This window comes from Anser brachyrhynchus, assembly GCF_964034855.1.
Source record: "Anser brachyrhynchus genome assembly, chromosome: 3".
Taxonomy (NCBI): Eukaryota; Metazoa; Chordata; class Aves; order Anseriformes; family Anatidae; genus Anser; species Anser brachyrhynchus.
Genome location: NC_137696.1, coordinates 68,406,860 through 68,424,470, shown reverse-complemented (window position 1 = coordinate 68,424,470; position 17,611 = coordinate 68,406,860). Strand labels below are relative to the sequence as shown.

Below are 17,611 nucleotides of genomic sequence, written 5' to 3'. Positions count from 1 at the left end.
AAAATGTTTTATATCAAATTAAATGCATTACAGAAGAACAATCTTGCCTTTATTAACCAGATCTGTAATCTAATTTAAAAAAAAAAATCAAGTTATACTGACAAGATCAGTATTCCATAAACCTGTTGACTGTCTCTAATTATATTACTTTCTTAATTCTTCATTAATCAACCCTTGTATTGGCAGTTCCATTATTCTGTTTAGAATTAAAGTCAAGATGACAAGGTTTTAATTAATTGGGTAATCCTGATCCTTTATGTCAGTATGTTTATTGTTACTGTTCAAGTCACCTGGAACCTTCCAAGACTGCTCTAGATTTTTATTTTTTTAAAACAGCAAGTAAAATGAGGTAGCACTAAGAGTCTTGACAAGCTGTTTTAGGATTTTGGACCTACAGATCACCTGAGGTGCAACTTGACATCAGATGCTGCTTAATATGCTCTCAACCGATTATTACAATGGAAGCTATTTCATTCTCATAGCGTTAAAAGCATCACCTGGTCCTGTCCCCATCCCAGTGCCAGCAGGAAGGTTTACTGGGAAATAGAATTAAGTAAAATTCACTCACTTCTGCCTCACACAGTCTCGGTTCAAATTAGGAGGAAAGAATTACGTTGCCCACAATTACAATGAAACAAAATTGCAAAAAGAAAAAAAAGTAAACAGCAATTAAATGCAAAACAGAGATGCATCTAGCAGAATAAATCCCAGAGAATCAATGTCAGCAAGAAGCAGGGCTTTTGGGAAGCCTGCCCTAGCCTTAGGAGGATGTTAATCTGAACTTTATCCGGATCTCACACTAGTATGAATGACATGATATTTCTCTGTAATGGCTTTCAGGGAGAAAAGACCTATGGGGGTGAGGGAAAGAATAACGAATGCATCTAGGAAATCTCATCAGCATCCCTTCCCCCAACACACGCTGCTGGTACTCCTTTCCTCTTCAGCCCTTCCACGGTACCACTCCTGTCACTCGCAGCCCTTGCTACACACTGCACACTATTCTGCTAACAGGGCCAAAACAACAGGGAGAAATTAGTATGCTTCCGAAACTGCACATTTAAGTGCTGCATTGGCCAGAGCAAATTATGGGACCTTATTTAAATTTTCCCATTTAATTTTAAATAGAATGATAAATGAAAGCATAATAATAGCCAGTCATATAAAACCATGAGTGTCAAAAAAAAAAAAAGTTTGTTATATTTAGGTATTTAAAAATTCTCAAACACTATGAAAGTAATACTACAGTTTAACAGTTGACAGAGACCTTAATTATGAAAGCAAACTAAATTAAAGTATCAAACACACTAATGAATCATATTCCAAAAAGTTTGTTTTTTTTTTTTTTTCAGTTAAAATTAAAAGTCACAGTTCAGAAAAGAGCTGCAGTCTTCTGAAAGGGTAAGATTACACTAACCTGCAGTCAGGCTCTTTGGGAGTGAGCACAGACCAAAAACCTGTGAATCTTAATCCGCAAATTTCAGAGATATTATAATCAGGCTCTGAGTTATCTGTCCTGGGCGCACCCACAGCATTTTCAAGTGCTGCAATATGAATTATTGCCCATGTCCACTCTTTTACAGCTGCAATGGATGCCGTGGATTAATGTTCTGCAATACATTCTCTTGCCTCAGACAGTGCTCCTTTCGGAAGCGTGATCTACTGATTTGGATAAATCGCTACAGCGTGCGTGCTGCAGCACTCTCTGCTCTGGGAAAAGCTGACCAACCACCTGAGGTGAGGCCGGGGATGGAGGAACCACTGGTAAGACAGGGGCGCTCCGGGAGGTGACAACTGCTCCTTTTCCGCCCCCAGCCAAGGCAGCCAGCTCCACCACATGGTTGATGCGGTCTCCTAACCTCGTATCCTTCTCCAGAAAGAGATCCACGAGCTTTAACAGAAAGACTTCCCTCAGCTTCCCTGGAGTTTGTCAGCCAGCTTGGTCAACACCACCAGCCTGGCCAGGACGCAACGCACCAACGACCAGCAGCACGTCTCGCTGTGGGTATCCTGGGGAGGACTTTGGAGGGCAGGCAAAGAGAGGTCCCTGCACACCGCAGTGGCTCTGAAAAGCGGGTGCCCAAGCAAGAGGAACCCACTGGCTGAGGTCTGCTACCCTAATCCTGGGTAGAGAGGCATAAGGTGATTTACTACTGAATATGACCCTATACAGTAACGAACTAGCCATGAACAAGGTGAACCCCCCGAGAAATGCGGGGAGATGTCAGTACAACCTTGTCTCCAGTTAGCGCAGAGGGAATTTGCAGCTGCAACTAGCAAAGAAAAAAAAAGAAAAAGATACTAAGCAACACTGAATATAGCCAACACAAAAAGTTGAAAACTAATTTAGTGGAGGTCAGTGTCTGAACTTTCAGTTTAATGCCAATTCAACTGAGTCATCAGCATTGCACGCCTTTGAAAAAGAGGATACCACGCTGAATTTACACAATCTGACAAGAGCTTGGCTAGGCAGTCTGCCTGGTCTCCTGCTAGGTAACTCAGCTGCGCGAAGGCCCTTTCTTATGGATATAAGCATCATTAGGATTCTGTATGTGGCAATCAGCACAATAAGCAGAGTACAGGTCAAACTTGCCAGCTGATGGTCCAAGTCAGATAGCTGTTCTGCGGACGCTCTCTCAGCAACCAGTATGTAATTCTGGCATTAAGTTCCTTACTCCAGACTTTCTCCATTGTTTAAATACTTCCCCCCCCCCCCCCCCCCACTATATCACAGCAAACTGGTAAACCTATAAGGAACAGGAGACTGGTGCATCTGGTATCTGCTAGAGAGATCTTAAATGTTTCCAATTACAACCTGGCCAAAAGCCCAGAAACAGTTATGAGTGCCAAATATACTTTTAAAAACAACAGCAACATATAAATAATGGTGTAATGTGGGCACTTCTGCAATGACAAATGAAAAATAATTTTTAAAGTATCACGTTTATCTAGTTTCAAGTTGTTCATCTTAGTTTATTCTAACAAAGTGTTCAACTTGAAAACAACAAAACCGTGAGTAATAAAAATATATACTTTAAGCACTCAGTGTATTTAGGCTCCTCTCTCAGCTACGCTGTAACTGTCTACCATAATGATATCTACTGTGAGGAAAAAAAAGGTAAAGGTTTTGTTTGAAACCTGAAGATAGCTTGTTTTGCTATAAAGGTAAATATTCGCTCTATCCACTTCACAATTTTTTCATTTTTAAATAGACAGTTTGAAATTATGCATTTTTCTGCACTTTTACTAGCTTTCAAAGACTGAAATAAGAATTTAAGATGCACTACTCCGGGAGACACAAATGAAGAACCCAGATTATACATTCAGTGGCGTATTTTCCAGAACCCGTCTCTGATGTTGGGTGTATCCAATTTTCCACTGCCTCACATACCAACTCACTGAATTCTCATGTACAGCACACAGCAAAGGCCATAAATCAAGCACCCTGCCTTGAACTCTCCACCTCCACACTGAAAGTGTAAAAGGCAAACAGCATTACCTGAAGTAGCGCTGTACACATCCCACACTGGCACAAGCCAATTTTCTACTGCACTGCCCCCTTCTCTCACCTCATTCTAAAAAGCAAAATGAATTTGCATGTAACAAGAACAACATTCTAATTCTCCAGATGGTCATGCAAAGCTGGCTTTTCAGTGTATCCCCATGTTCTTTTTTTTTTCTTCTTTTTTTTTGCTTGAGGGGAAAATTCAGCAGTGTCCTGCATTCTGTGTATTTTGTTTTCAAAATCACCGCATGTGCAAATTGTAAACAAGCACTCTGTGCTTGAAGCAGAGGGACAGAAAGCAGCCCGGCTCCCGAGCCTCCAGCCGCAGGCAAATCACAGGGCAGTGGTGCACCACGGTACGAGCATCCAGCTCCCGTCCGTGCCTGCAGGCCGCCTGCTACCGATAGCGACGACGTCTCGGTGACTGATAACTGCTGTGAACAGCAGCACGATAATAACGATAATAATAAAAGTCAATACGTATCATCCCATTTGCAGCTCTAATAATGCTGGAAGCGTAAAGCCTCCTCTCGCCCCCTTCTTCATTTTATTAACTAAAGCAAATAATACAGGCAACAGTTTACTGAAATCAAAACATTTGGGGTGAGAAAAATAAAAAAATAATAGTAATGAAAACACACAGGACTTTTCCCCAACTGCTCTACAATTCTTCATGTTTTACTGAAAATCACACCGTTGCACTGAACTTCAGCAAAGCAGGAGTGAGCAATTCTTCTGTGTACATACATTAAGCCCTGGACAGGCTGAACTATTGACCTCCTTTGCTACTAAAATATCAGTTAATCATAAAACTGAGCTGTTAGCCGTTACTCAGAAGCAGCAGCCAATGTGACAGAATAACTTCTAACTTACAGTTGATAAAGCAGCCTATGAGGACGATTTTAGATTACAACATATTTTCTACAACCCCCCAAAGGAAATGCAATCACAACTCACAAAATATACTCAAAAATAAATAAATAAATAAAATGAAACAGCCACAGAAAACCACCTTAGGATTACTTGCAATAAGTGCTATGCTCGCCTTTGGTTTTAAAATGCTTGAGAAGAGAATAATTTGAGCAACAGCAGCGGGCAAGAGCTGCAGACACATTGAACTAACTAGCCGGACTGGGTGCACCACCAGGTGCCATAGGAAGCATCAGCAGCTCCTGAGCATTGCTGCCTAAGCAGATGCACGTGCCCAGCACAGAATTCAGCTGTGCTTAAAATGGAAATACGAGGACTACACCTGGCCCTGAAGGAAGGGAATGGCAAAAAAATAATGTTTTGCCTAACGTGTTTAAGGCTCACTTCAGTTATTTCAAGGTACTCCTTGGTTTCCTATATTCGATTGCTCAGCACTCTCTTTAACTGCATATATACAAACGCAAGCTGACAGAAACATCACGCAAGTTTTCTAGCAAAATGCAGTCATGTAGCTTCAGCACAGGGAAGATTACCTAGGAAATTCCAGTTAGAGAAACAGACTTCTGGAGGACTTTTAACTACTGGAAGAATTATGTCTTCATTAGAAAACAATTTTGTTTAGCGTTATAGGAAACATTTACTGAATGAGTCACTAGATGCTGGTTTTGCTATGAGGAAGACAGACAATGATGTAAACACCTAATAATAAAAGTTCATGTCCGATACAGAGATAAGTACAGTCGTTGCTCAAATTGTTTAGAAGTAGGATACATCTCCAGCAAAACACAGGCTAACTGATCAATAAATGTTATTACTAAATGTCATGGAATTATAAATACTGAATGAATTATGTGGAAAATCATTTTCAATCTTCTTTCAAAAACAATGCTAATATTTACTTAGGTATCAAATAAACAGACAGCAGAATCCTAGCCTATTCCTACTGATGTGTCAGTGAGTTAGCTGTCACTGGTTCTTGGAGTGTAAACACTAAAAACTCATCAGATCAATGTTCACTAACGTGTACTTCTTAATCTGTACAGAGAGCAGTCAAACTTCATGCTGAAAATTCATTTATTTCCTGCCACTCCATTTGACACTGAGCAGATAATCAATTATAATTTGTTTCAGATTTTGAACCAATACTTACAAAACTTATGGAAAGATAAAATTGACATAGAACACAGAGAGGAAAGAGAGTATTTATCTGAAGAATAAGAGATCTTGTCAGAAACAAGAATTAGGAATAATTGAAGAATCGCCAGAAAGAAGATATTGCTGCAGAGTTGTCATCTAATATAGCACAGTAAATCACATGCCAGTCATGAGTACAAAACCAGTAGCAGAAGAGATTGCAGTGTTAGCATTATTAGGCTTTACCTTTTCTGAAACGTCTTCCCTTGAGAAGAGACTAATTTTTATTTTTATAGTTTGCCTTTTAAGAGAAAACTGTTAAAGAGAAACTGTAAAGAGAACTGAAAACTGAAGAAACTGAAAGAGAACTGTAAAAGAAAATTGTTAAAAAAAATCTTATCAATTTGGGTTTGCAATTATCTTACAAAAGAACACTGTGGAAAAGAAATGCCTGCCTGCATTTTTCGGACGAGTGAGAAGGCAACAGGACGACCTGACGTCCAACTCGATGCCCTGCATGACTCGTCCCGTGGTGCTGGGCTGAATGCTCCAGTCACCACAAACCCTTGCTGACTCACCATTTTCTAACTGAAACTGGCTAATAGTGAAATTAATTCACCTGTGCTTTCATGGAATAAGAATAACTAGTCTTACTCAAGGTAAACAGATAGAAATCTTATTAGGATAATATTGCCATGAAAGTCCATATTTTTCAAGTTTTTTTTTTTTTTTTTTAAATATATCTGGCTCATTTCAGAGTGGATTAAATTGAATTTGAAAATTCGTCTCAAACCTAGATTTTGGTGCCTTATATTCAAGATTTAATTAAAAAATAAAAATAAAAAACCACCACACCATCACATACCATAGTAATGTTGTTTCCCTTACGTCGCTTCTAAAAATATGTCATGTCTTACACAAATCATGACCTCCTTTCTTTTCCTTTCCAATTAGAAAGCTTTGGTCTGCCACACACTGGGTAAATGAAATTCTATATTTCAAGTGCTGAGAAAAAGAAACTAAACATTTGGGATTTGTTCATCTCGGCTCAGTCTTTTAAAAATAGAAGCTGTTTTCCAATTTTTACTTCTTCAGAACACTGTCTAAAACAATTCAGTACCATATATCAATGCTTTAACCTTACTTAGATCTCAACAGCTGTCATCTTAACTGAGATGGACACAAATATCTTTTCACTTCACAGGAAAGACAGAGACTAAATTATAAATAAGATCACAAATTTCAAAAATGCCTTCAGTTTCATCTTGATCTAGCTGAGAGCTTACTCGTTAGAGGATAAAAAGAGCAGCGTGTCTCAGCTTCCGACAGTACTCTGCCCAATTTCAAAGGAGACCTTCGAATTTTCATGGGATTCATACTTATTGACCTAGTCAACTTGAAGTATTAGCTTGTGATCCAGACATCGACCCCCTTTCTCAAGGAAAAAAATGAATGCTTAGATGAGAACTTGAATAGCTGTCCATCTCAGGTCTGTGACAAATGCTTTAAAAAACATTTTTATTTTATATATGCCTATGTATAAATGAGGTTTGGAAATCTGCCACTGCAGCTTTTCTTTATTACTATTTTAATGCTGTTTTGATAGATGGTTATCAGCACCTTCACTAAATCTAAGAGAGTGCAAATTTTTGAATACTGTAAGTCAGGCTCTAAAAATCTCGAGATTAGAAGAAAAAAAACACAATTTAGTTTTCTTTTACTTGCTTCCCAGTCTGATGTTCAAATCTGTAATTCTTCTCCTCTACAACTATGAGAGCTGAGTATTATTTTTCTTATAAAAGCTGAGATTAAAATAACTCTAAGTAGCTTTACAAGGAACAGGATATAACAAAAGTTGGCAATGCTTAATCTTCTTGGTGCTGGCCATGGAGAGGCACTGAAAAAAACAGAAGCAGACTGCAAGATTCAGCAACACATGGCTTTGGTGGTAGTAGGTCAAAAATGGAGAAGAGAAGGCACTCTACTGATATTTGCATGTGTATTTGAGAAGTTGCCACAGACTCTGGCAGGCCAGCCTGCTTGGAAAAAAAAGATTACACAAAAGGACATCGCATTTTTTTTTTTTGCAAAATTCTACTTGTTAAACAGATTCTTTTTCCACGCAATTTTTTCCATGCATTCCTTTATGTGCAAGATGATTTAAAATGCAAGTGAAAATATGAAGGTGAAAAGACTTTTTTTTCCCAAGAGATTGTCCTTTCCACAAATGAGGTATTTGCTTCCATGAGGAGAAGTTTTTTTTTTTTTTTTTTTTTTTTTTTTTTACCATCTCACCTGTTAACCTAACTCCTACAGTTAGCATGCAGCAACCTAGACAGTGACCAGGCAAAGCAGGGGATGGAGCAAACCCACATTGGGATAATTTGCATTCCCAGACACTTTGGGATCCAGTGAGTGCCAAAGAACCCTTAAGTTATGCTATAGGTAAATTAGAGCTAACAAGCCTACAAAACAGTTAAGTAATTACATAAACAGCCTTCTTTTGTTCATTTTTTTTTCAAAGCAGCACTTACCAGCACACTTGGTTCTGGTGATGAGCGGTGGTCCTGGCTGTCCAGTCCCACCTTCCCCTGGTCTGGTGAGCAGGACCCGAATCTCATACTCAGTGTCCGGGTCCAAGTGCCAGAGCTTGTAGGTTGGTGCATTGACAGCGTGGGTTTCGGTCCAGGTCCCAGACGTCATTCGGTACTCCACTTCTTTCAGAATAATGGGTCCATCACCAATGATTGAATTTGCATTCAGCTGAATTAGCAAGTACGTCGGCCCCACGCCCAGCAACTGTGGGGGTGCTATTGGCCGAGGCGGCTCTGTATGGGAGACAAAAAAAAAAAGTCAGTGATGAAACAAAAGCTGGAAAAGCCATTAAGAGAAGGGCTCTCCCCATAGAAAGTTGCGAGATTTTAGTCAGCAAGGATTTAAAAATTTGAAAGCAAAATCAAACTGACATCAAGAGAAGCGCTGAGGAGGACTTCAGCTGATGGAAACAAGTTGTGTGCTGCTGTTATCTGACCAACATTACTTTGTCCATTTGAAAGTCTCAGCTTAAGACCCAAAAATCCTAATCTGATTTATATATTCCTATTTTATAACACATTTTTCTGAAAAAATATGGGTTCATGATCATTTATATAATTTGCTATGGCAATAATTTGAATTTCAGAAATTGAGTTTCTGAAACATAACTGACTTTCTTTTATTGACAGAAGCCATGTACACACTATCCTTAAAGAAAAAGTTGCAATAGTTGATACACTGACCCTACACAGAATATTCTTTAAAAAACAGTATCACGGCAGTTCATTTGAAGTCTGTCAGATGCAGTCAGGGTGAGAGATACAGCTACCCATTACAGGCCTTCAGAATATTCAGCACTGAGCAAAACTGTGAAAACATGTATCATTATTTCACTCCTAAATAGCTTACTGCTGACTTAGAAATTCAAACAGTAGGATGCACGTTGCCTTTTGTCTTCCTCTGTTCTAATCACCTTCCACCCAAACATTTCAAAACAGCTGCAAAGTGAAAAGGTAGCAACAGACCAAATCGGAAGGTGAGGTCTCCCTTAGCCTGAGAAACGTGTACCTAAAGTAGCACAGTGCCTAGGCATGATTTATTTTAAGAAACAATCACAAGCAACATGCACTTTTCTAATAAAATGAATCCACTGATAAACACGGAAGGTTCATTTTCATTCCAGATGGCTCATATTTCAACTAATTTGTTTCAGTTAATTAGGCAACAATGCTAAATTCAATGCACACAGGGGTTTCACACAGCAGCGATGCAGAACTAACAGCGTGGCAACTCTGAGCAGGTAGAGGGATCTCACCGCCAGTACATCAGAAAAAACACTGAGCCCCAGACCAGAAGATTTCCCTAGGCCTGGGCCCTTCTCATCACTAATGTCCCTCGCACCTCTGCCCAAGAGAAGTTAGCACGTGGAAGCACTGCACGTGTTCTGCCTCCAGGAATGACCCCATCAATGTCACTTAGCACGCGAAGAATAATGATCAAGAATGGCTTGCAGAAGGCCTACAAGACGGAGGTACATCCCACCCTCACTGTATGGTGAAGGTGGGGTAGGATCTCTCTGGTTCTCTAGGTCCAGCAGTGAAGTTTTCCCTCCAGACACGACTATCAGCTCCCAGCAGAGTATCTACCAGCTCTGCAAGTAACTGAGTTTCCCACATTTTGCCACAAAAGGATTTCTTGCAGATTTTTTTTTTTTTTTTTTTTTTTTTTTACATTAGCTGCATATCAAGCCACTCGGTTTGGAGACAAGGAACTTGTGAATACACCATAATGGCCACAAGTGGAGCTTGTTTTCTTCTGGAGTGAAAAGGTGAACACTGCAAGGTGTCCCAACTCCTGCTTCAGTATATACAAAACCCTAGAAAGTATCTCAATTAATTATTAACAGGTTTCACCCTGTTCTGGCAAGAAAAGTGAGTATCAACTAATTCAGATCCCTACCTGCATCAAAGCTCAGAAATGCAACCGGGCTTAATGAGGGCAGTTTATTTGCTGTGGAACTAACGCAGTAAATGTCAAACTAATGAATTCTAAGGTCAGTGTATATTACAGCAGAAAACATAAATGTTGATGAGCATGATACACTACCGGCTCCAAGTTATAAACCCCTAAAACATAAAGCTATGTTTAGAAGTATATACTTTGATTAAGAGCACGATTATTACAAATAAAACCTCATATTAATGAGACTAATATACCATTGCATATTAAATTTTTATGTTAAGAGGTAAAGCATATTCTTATATTAGCATATGCATTTTGTTTTTAAGCTCTTGAGGACAAGGAGACTTATTTATATAGTCTCTCCCTGTTCCAATAAATTATGCATGAATTTTAATCAGTTAGCAAATGAACAAGTAATTGTTCTGCAGCATTATTAATATTCTTCATAATACAATATACTATCAGAAGCAGAGGTGTGGTGCAACTAGAAATCCCAAAAGCACACTAAGTATCAACTGAACCATGCAATCCCAATATACCAGATAAACTTTTCTGATGTTACCCAATTAACTTTCTATTAATTATTCTCATTTGTTATTCTATAACCAGATCCATCAAGTATTCCCCAATTATAATTTCAAATTACATAATTTCCCTTCGTATATACAGTAACTTGAAACTTTTATAGCTTAAAAATTACCATTAATAACTAAAAGACAGAACAAAGCCATTATTAGTTTTGCTTACCATTTCCATGGCAACTATCTCACATACACAACACTACTCTATCGGTGGGCTTTTAAACACAATGCACATCCTTCAAGAAGTGATGTTGCTGTTTTTTTCACTCTAGTAATCTGGGTCTAGAAATAAACAACACAGTTTCGGAATGTCTTAAGAAGACAGTCTGTCAAGACTGAAAAACCTCTTATATTAGGTATGGGAATAAAAAGAAGAAGAAAAAAAAAAAGAGAGAGATGCATTAGAGGTAACCTCAAAGAAAATCACTTTCGGAACTTTGGTCTGCTTTCTAAACAGTCTAAAATGTCTGCTTCAGTCCAGGCAAGTGAAAATGTCGGAGTTCAGAACCTGGATCAGAGGTAGCACTGCTGCAAGGTGAGAAGTAGCAGCAAATCACTGCCCTACACTCCGCCCTGCCTGGCTCTGGCTAGGCTGGCTGGCTGCCGATGGCCACTATGGAAAATGCTTCTGGGGGCTTTCAGCCACCCACCCTGGCAGTCAGGCCATGCAACACAGTGGGCTCCTTCTGCCCTGGTCATTGCAACCAAATCAAAGAATCTTACCCTTAATTTCTGTCAAAACCCAACCAACTCCCCCAGTTATTATGAGCAGACACTGAAGTATCTTGACAGCTAAGGCACAGGGTATTCCTAGTAAAGAGCTTTCACGGAGCACAGTTCCACTTTTCCTGGCCACGAACCTTCTCTGAACAGCCGTAAGGACTCTAAACAACATTTGACAAAACACATTTCAACCCATGGACAGCTTATTAACTCATCAGTAGAATCAGTGTTTCCAGAGGTATTTAAAAACACAAATGCCAAACAGTATGAACAAAGACCTTGCACAGTGTGTTTTCTTCCTTTGATAAACCCAAACCTTAGAATCCCTTTTCCAGTGTGACTAGTTTAATTACAAACTCACATTCTGACAATATTTTTAAGCCACAGCTTACAGGCAGTAAATCTGATGAAATCCCTTCCATTTTGCATGGCCACTAACATCTCTGAAAGACTATGTAAAAAGAGCACTTCTACATCTACAATGTATTAAAGAAATGAAAGTATTTTTATGCATAGCATTTGGCAGTATTTTGACAGTTCTGCTTTTGACATAAAATGCCCACAGCTAAGTTAATCAAAAATTAAGACTGACATTTCATCAGTACGAAGTTCCCATTCTGCTGAGCTACTAGCAGTGCATTATGCTCACATCAGTATGTATATGACATTATAGATTAAGCGTGCTGTGATATTTAGGCACCAATGATTAGAATAAGCATGCGGCATCAACCCCAGCTATAAGTCCTCCTATAGTTAAACTGTTGTGTCATACTCTTAATAAAAAAAATGTTGCATGCAAATAATTACATATTTATTGACAGGGAAAAAAAAAAAAACAGCCAAAAATGTCATGAGTGTTGTTAGTAGTATGCTAACTAGTATACATGAAACTCTCTACATTCCCAAGTATCTTATGCATACAATGTTGTCTAATATTATTTACCCAATCTGAGTGACAATATCCTACATGCCTCTCCAACACTAAATACTGCCTACAGTTAAAATAAAGGAAGAGACTTTGTTAGTATCTTAGTGATAAGCATATACTGCTAGTAATCAATTCACAGCAGGAAAAAAATAAAATCAAGCCCAAACAGAATCCTACTGGTTGTTCCACTTGGAAGGAAAAGTTGACACTGGATGCATTTTGATAAAATCTTATATATTTACATGAAGTTATGTTTCTGTCACAAGAGATCACCTCCTTGCTCACAGCAGCAGGGTCTGGAGATAAGGGAGGGGAGAGCCTTCCCCACACAGCCCAGACATCGAAGACACGTCGATGCTTTCATTCTTGCAATTCTCCATTCCATATCCCCCTCGCACGGAGCCTCCCCACACTAATACCCTGCACGCTTCCTCTGCTCATGTGCTGGCTGTGCCTTTGCTCTGGTGATGCCACGTCCAGTCTTCTCTGTCAAATAGCTTATACACAGCCATGCAGCTGGTATGATGACGGGCATCAATACTTTAACTCAACGCAAACAACAGGGATTAACCCTAATAAGCTTGTTTTTTTTAAAATTACATAAGAACAAACCATTTGTTTATTAAATGAAGTACATCAGGCTCATCTCTCCAGAAATTAAAATCAGTACGACTTAACTACACCACAAAGTGACAAGAAAGTAAGTCAAAAGAATCCAAATTTCTTTCAAAATTTGTCACAACTCAGAGAAACAAGCAAATGGAAAACCAACAGAAATACAGTTAATAGAGGATGCTTCGTGCTACACACGGGGATGCTGCAGCAGGAGACCCACAGCCCAGAGCAAGAAGAGCAGGAGGAAGCAGGCTGCCAATTCCCTGCAACAGCAACGCTGCTTCGATGCTCTCCCTGCACTGGAAGATTACACACAGTTTTAGGATTCACGCATTTTCAAAAAATATTGGAAAACTGAAGAACATGCTTGTTTAAAAGTTGGAGAAAATGTATGAAATGTAGTAGAAAGTACTAGCAGTCAAGTGCTTGCAAGGAAATAAAATTATTGGTCTTAAAAGCTGGTTAATCCAACAGGAAAAAAAAAGAAAAAAACTTAGCAATAAGCAATGACTGAAAGCTTAAACTCAAACATAGTATTAAACCCCAAATTGAACAGTAAGCATAACAAGTGAAGAACAATAACTGGTGATATTGTAGGAAATTCTGCAGTCTCAGTGTTTTCAGTCAAGGCTGAATGATTTCTAAAAAATTACACACTAGAGAAAAAAATGGAAGACAATAACAATACATAAGGCTCCAAAAAAGTACAACTGAATGAAATTACACGTTCATTAACTGGTCATAAAATGAGCTATGAAAAATTTAACTGTAAAAAAATGGAGAATTTCTGCAGAAACATTCTTTTATTTTAAGAAAAATCATTCCATATGTGGCATGTATTTCATACGAAAGAGAAATATTTTCATTCAACTTTCCAAAAATGGTTAGGAAGTACTGCTCTGTTAGGAAAAAAAAAAATCAGAATGTACGAAAAAATTATTTTGGACTTATAGCTGGCTGTCTCCTAAGCTGACAGCAGTCTGAGAAGATCTCTTGCCCTCAGTGCCAACAAACGCTGCACTAACACTGCACTTTTACAAACTGGAGGCTTCGTCAAGTAGGGGGAGAAACATTATGGAAAGCAGTACTTGCTTGATGAGAAAGTCTTCCACTCAGTTTGAAAACAAACAAACAAACAAAAAAAGCAGGGCACTGAGGGATCCCCAGTTGAAAGCACAGACTTGGCCAACAGCAGAGCTATCAACAAACTAAGAATCTCAGAAAACCAATGCAGTTTATTTTTAAGTTTCCAACAAGATCTCAAGTTTTCACTTTCTCTGCGTGACAGGCCACACTCACAACTCAGCCTGTCACCTACCTATACGTGCCATCCCTAGTGAGCAGTTAGGTCCTTAATGCTTTTGCTGTCTCACGCAGAAGACACAAAAAAGCCCAACAGCCGGTGCAGCAAAGAGACTGCCCGGCACGCTGAGGACAGCGAGTTCATTAGTGGCAGCCGAGTGCTCTGCCGAGCTGAGAGGCGACGCGTCTGGAAAACGTCAGAATAGCCGAGCAGGTGAACAAGCAAGCTTTCAGTTGCTCTGGTGTTGCCCATGGAAAATGAAGAGGCTGGAGTGAAAGGCAGCTGCCGCACTCTTTTTCACCCAGGGGTTATACTCCTGCCTACCACCTTCCTACCTGAAAGGTCAGGCAGACCATACTGGTTACACTCTGACAGCTCGGCACGAGCTGCCACAACCCAGCCAAACACGCCCTGGTCCTGTCCCATCCTTCAGGATGCCCAGGCACGGTGGTGCCAGTCAGCACCACGCCACGCTTTGGTCCTGAGCCTCACCTCGGAAAGCACCCAGGCAGTCAAAACCAGGCTTCAGCAGGATGAGCTCAACGGCAGGCAGCACATGTTACACACGCTGCAGGAGGGCACACTTGCTTAAAGCAGCTCAAACCACCAAAATAACACACAGAGACCTCAGAGGTTTTAAATGACTTCCTCTACTCCAAGACCAAATGCTGGTTATAGATTCATACAATAAAAACCATGCCAGCTGCAAGCCCTCTGCAGCTTCCACAAGCCTTGTACATTCTTCAGGCTTTAAAGAATTTTTCTCTAAGCCATTTTTTAACTTCTGTTTGTTCATGAAATCCTTTAGAATTTTTATAACCTTTTTTTCCTCCCCCCAATGGTCAAAAACTTCTTGCTCCATTGAGCTTAACTCATTTTATCAATTGTTTTGTTTTTCTACCTTTTTTTTTTTTCCCCCCATGATCAAAAAGCTTATATTGCAGAGTGGACAACTTGGAGAAAGCAGTTACTTTTGGTTCCTGCTGCTTATGCAGGCTAACAACATCTCCCCCCATAAGTACACTGAAGAGAAGGATACAAAGATGTTGTTGGCAAGTTACTGACTTTAACATACTATACCATAAAATGACTGAATAAAATCATGTTGTAATTTTTAGGTTTTTACAGGTAAATATTCAAAATTGCCACAAGTCTCCCTTTATATTTTCAAAAAAAAAATAATCAAAAGCTAATTCAAAATTATCCCAGCGGCTGTCCTGTGACCAAGTGCTTCATGGAGAGACTTGAACAGTTTTGCGATCTAGCATTCTGCCACAAAGCTTTTTTTTTTTTTTTTTAGCTTTTCTTCCCCCCATTTTCTTCTAAACAATGTTTTTGTTCATGCAATTTCTATGACTCTATAAATATTCTCTCTCTGACTTTAAAACACAATTTATCACAACTGTCCAGTATCTAGCACCAGTTGCTTGCCCTGAAGTTGATACACAATACCCACAAAAAGTTCGTATTTAATTAAAAGTTAGTTGTCTGGAACAAAAGAACTCATTCTGAGCAATAGCTCAGTGACTAGGTTGCATCAAGTGATTTACCCAACTCACCTAAGAGAGCCTGTAAGATCCTTTTCATTGTCTTTTTATTACTTGGAATTGAAAAACTGAAAAGAATCTATTTTAAACAAACATTCAAAATAAATATCTGTAACAGGGTAAGATTTAGGATATTACACATAGAATCAGTTAGCGAGGGAGAAACAACAAACAAATGAAGAACTGAACAGTGAGCTCACAACACCAGGTTAGTTAGGATATCGACATATTTCAATGTAATATCATCTTTAATTTTGAGACTGCAAATGGCAATGCTACGTCACACGCTCACCTTGAACTGCTGATTTACCTTTGAGCACCTGCCTAATATATCACATTTATGTATTAAGTACCACAACGTCTGCAAGCTCATACAGCTGAAATGTATTTAATCTAAGTGATGTAGCAGTTACTGACCACCCGAAGTGCTGAAATAAGAATTATTTCAACAGAGGAAACTGCTAACTTCTGCATAGTGATTTCATACCCTATGCATCACTGTGCCATTTTATTCACCTTGATTTGAAACACCACTGCATTCATTTTATTATCTTCCTTTAAATAAAGGAACAGTGTGCAGCTTTAGCATTGTCAGCAGAAACCGTAAACAAGGTTAAACTCATGCTCAGCTTACACATAAAAAAAGTCTCTCTAAAAACTGGAGCATGTCATCCCTTTACACAACTTACAAACAGAACACATGCCTATTTATTGAATGATAGTAGGTCATGCTACTCTGGGAATCAATTAGAAGAGTACGGCATATTTTGTCAAAAAGATTGCATTGGGCTAAAGACATTCAGTACAATCCTGCAAGAAAAATGAATACATGTAAGAAAAAGTGGTACCTGTAATGAGAAGACATTTAAATCTTAAAAAAAAAAAAAAAAAATCATCACTCAGTATAAATGAGTCAGCTATAGGAATGTCTCAGGCAAAGACTTGATCACAATTACTTCATTATCCACATGTACCAGTAATTCCCTTGAGATCTCAACATTGAGATTATTGTTGGAAAGAATTATTTTATCTACTTCATTGTCAGGAAACAGCAGGTTAAGAATAAAATTGAATGCCTTCTTCAAAAATTGGTACCTCCCAAGAAAGAATTATTTTCGACTCTACAAAGCTTTGCAATGGGATATTTGACGATATTGCATGCACATTTGCATGCTGTGGATGAAGAGGAGTAAAACCAGAGATTAGGGAAGGAGTGCCTGAAAATGACAAAACATTCTTTTTAGGGACTCTAGGATTTACTTCTAGATACTTAGACAGGTATGTAGTGAGAATATTTTTCTCTTTCTTCCTTCTTCTCAACTACTTGAAGATATATATATATATATAAAATTTTAATTTCCAATCTGAGCTGGCATAACTGATACTGCAAAGGTTTTTGCAAAGATTGTTTATTTCTTGATGCTGGTCATGCTCACATTTTACTGCCTAAACAGGTGCAGCTACTCTTTAAGGTGTATATGCTGGACAAAAGTCATAGTGACATATTTACAAACAAACTATCAAGACTTCAAACATCTCCAATAAAAATAGAGCATTTCAGTAGAGTTATGACTTACTCGAGCTCTATGTCTCTATCAAATATAAAGTTCACAAACAAAAAACAACCAGGACTCCTGGAACTCAGGGAAAGACATCACCTCTAGCAGCATAAGACTGATATTAACTACTAGAAATTATCTGCATGCAGTCAAGCTGTATTTCTTCTCTAAGGCAGAGCTCCCCTTTTTAAGAGGGAGCAGCTTTGGGCACAGCTGACATGACTTTGCCCCTGGGAGACCTGCACTCCCCTGCCTGCCCTCTCACCCTCCTGGTGCGTTTGCCATTTGT

General features: G+C 39.0%; 1 protein-coding gene across 8 annotated transcripts in view; it reads right to left on the bottom strand.

Moving 5' to 3' along the window:
* PTPRK (protein tyrosine phosphatase receptor type K) overlaps positions 1-17,611 on the bottom strand; it is a 421,389-nt gene that overhangs the window by 171,873 nt on the left and 231,905 nt on the right. For all 8 annotated transcript variants that reach the window (XM_080586782.1, XM_080586784.1, XM_080586779.1 and 5 more), the window contains one exon: positions 8,104-8,397. In XM_080586782.1, coding sequence (XP_080442908.1) covers positions 8,104-8,397 — 294 coding nt within the window. The remainder of the gene's footprint in view (positions 1-8,103; positions 8,398-17,611) is intronic.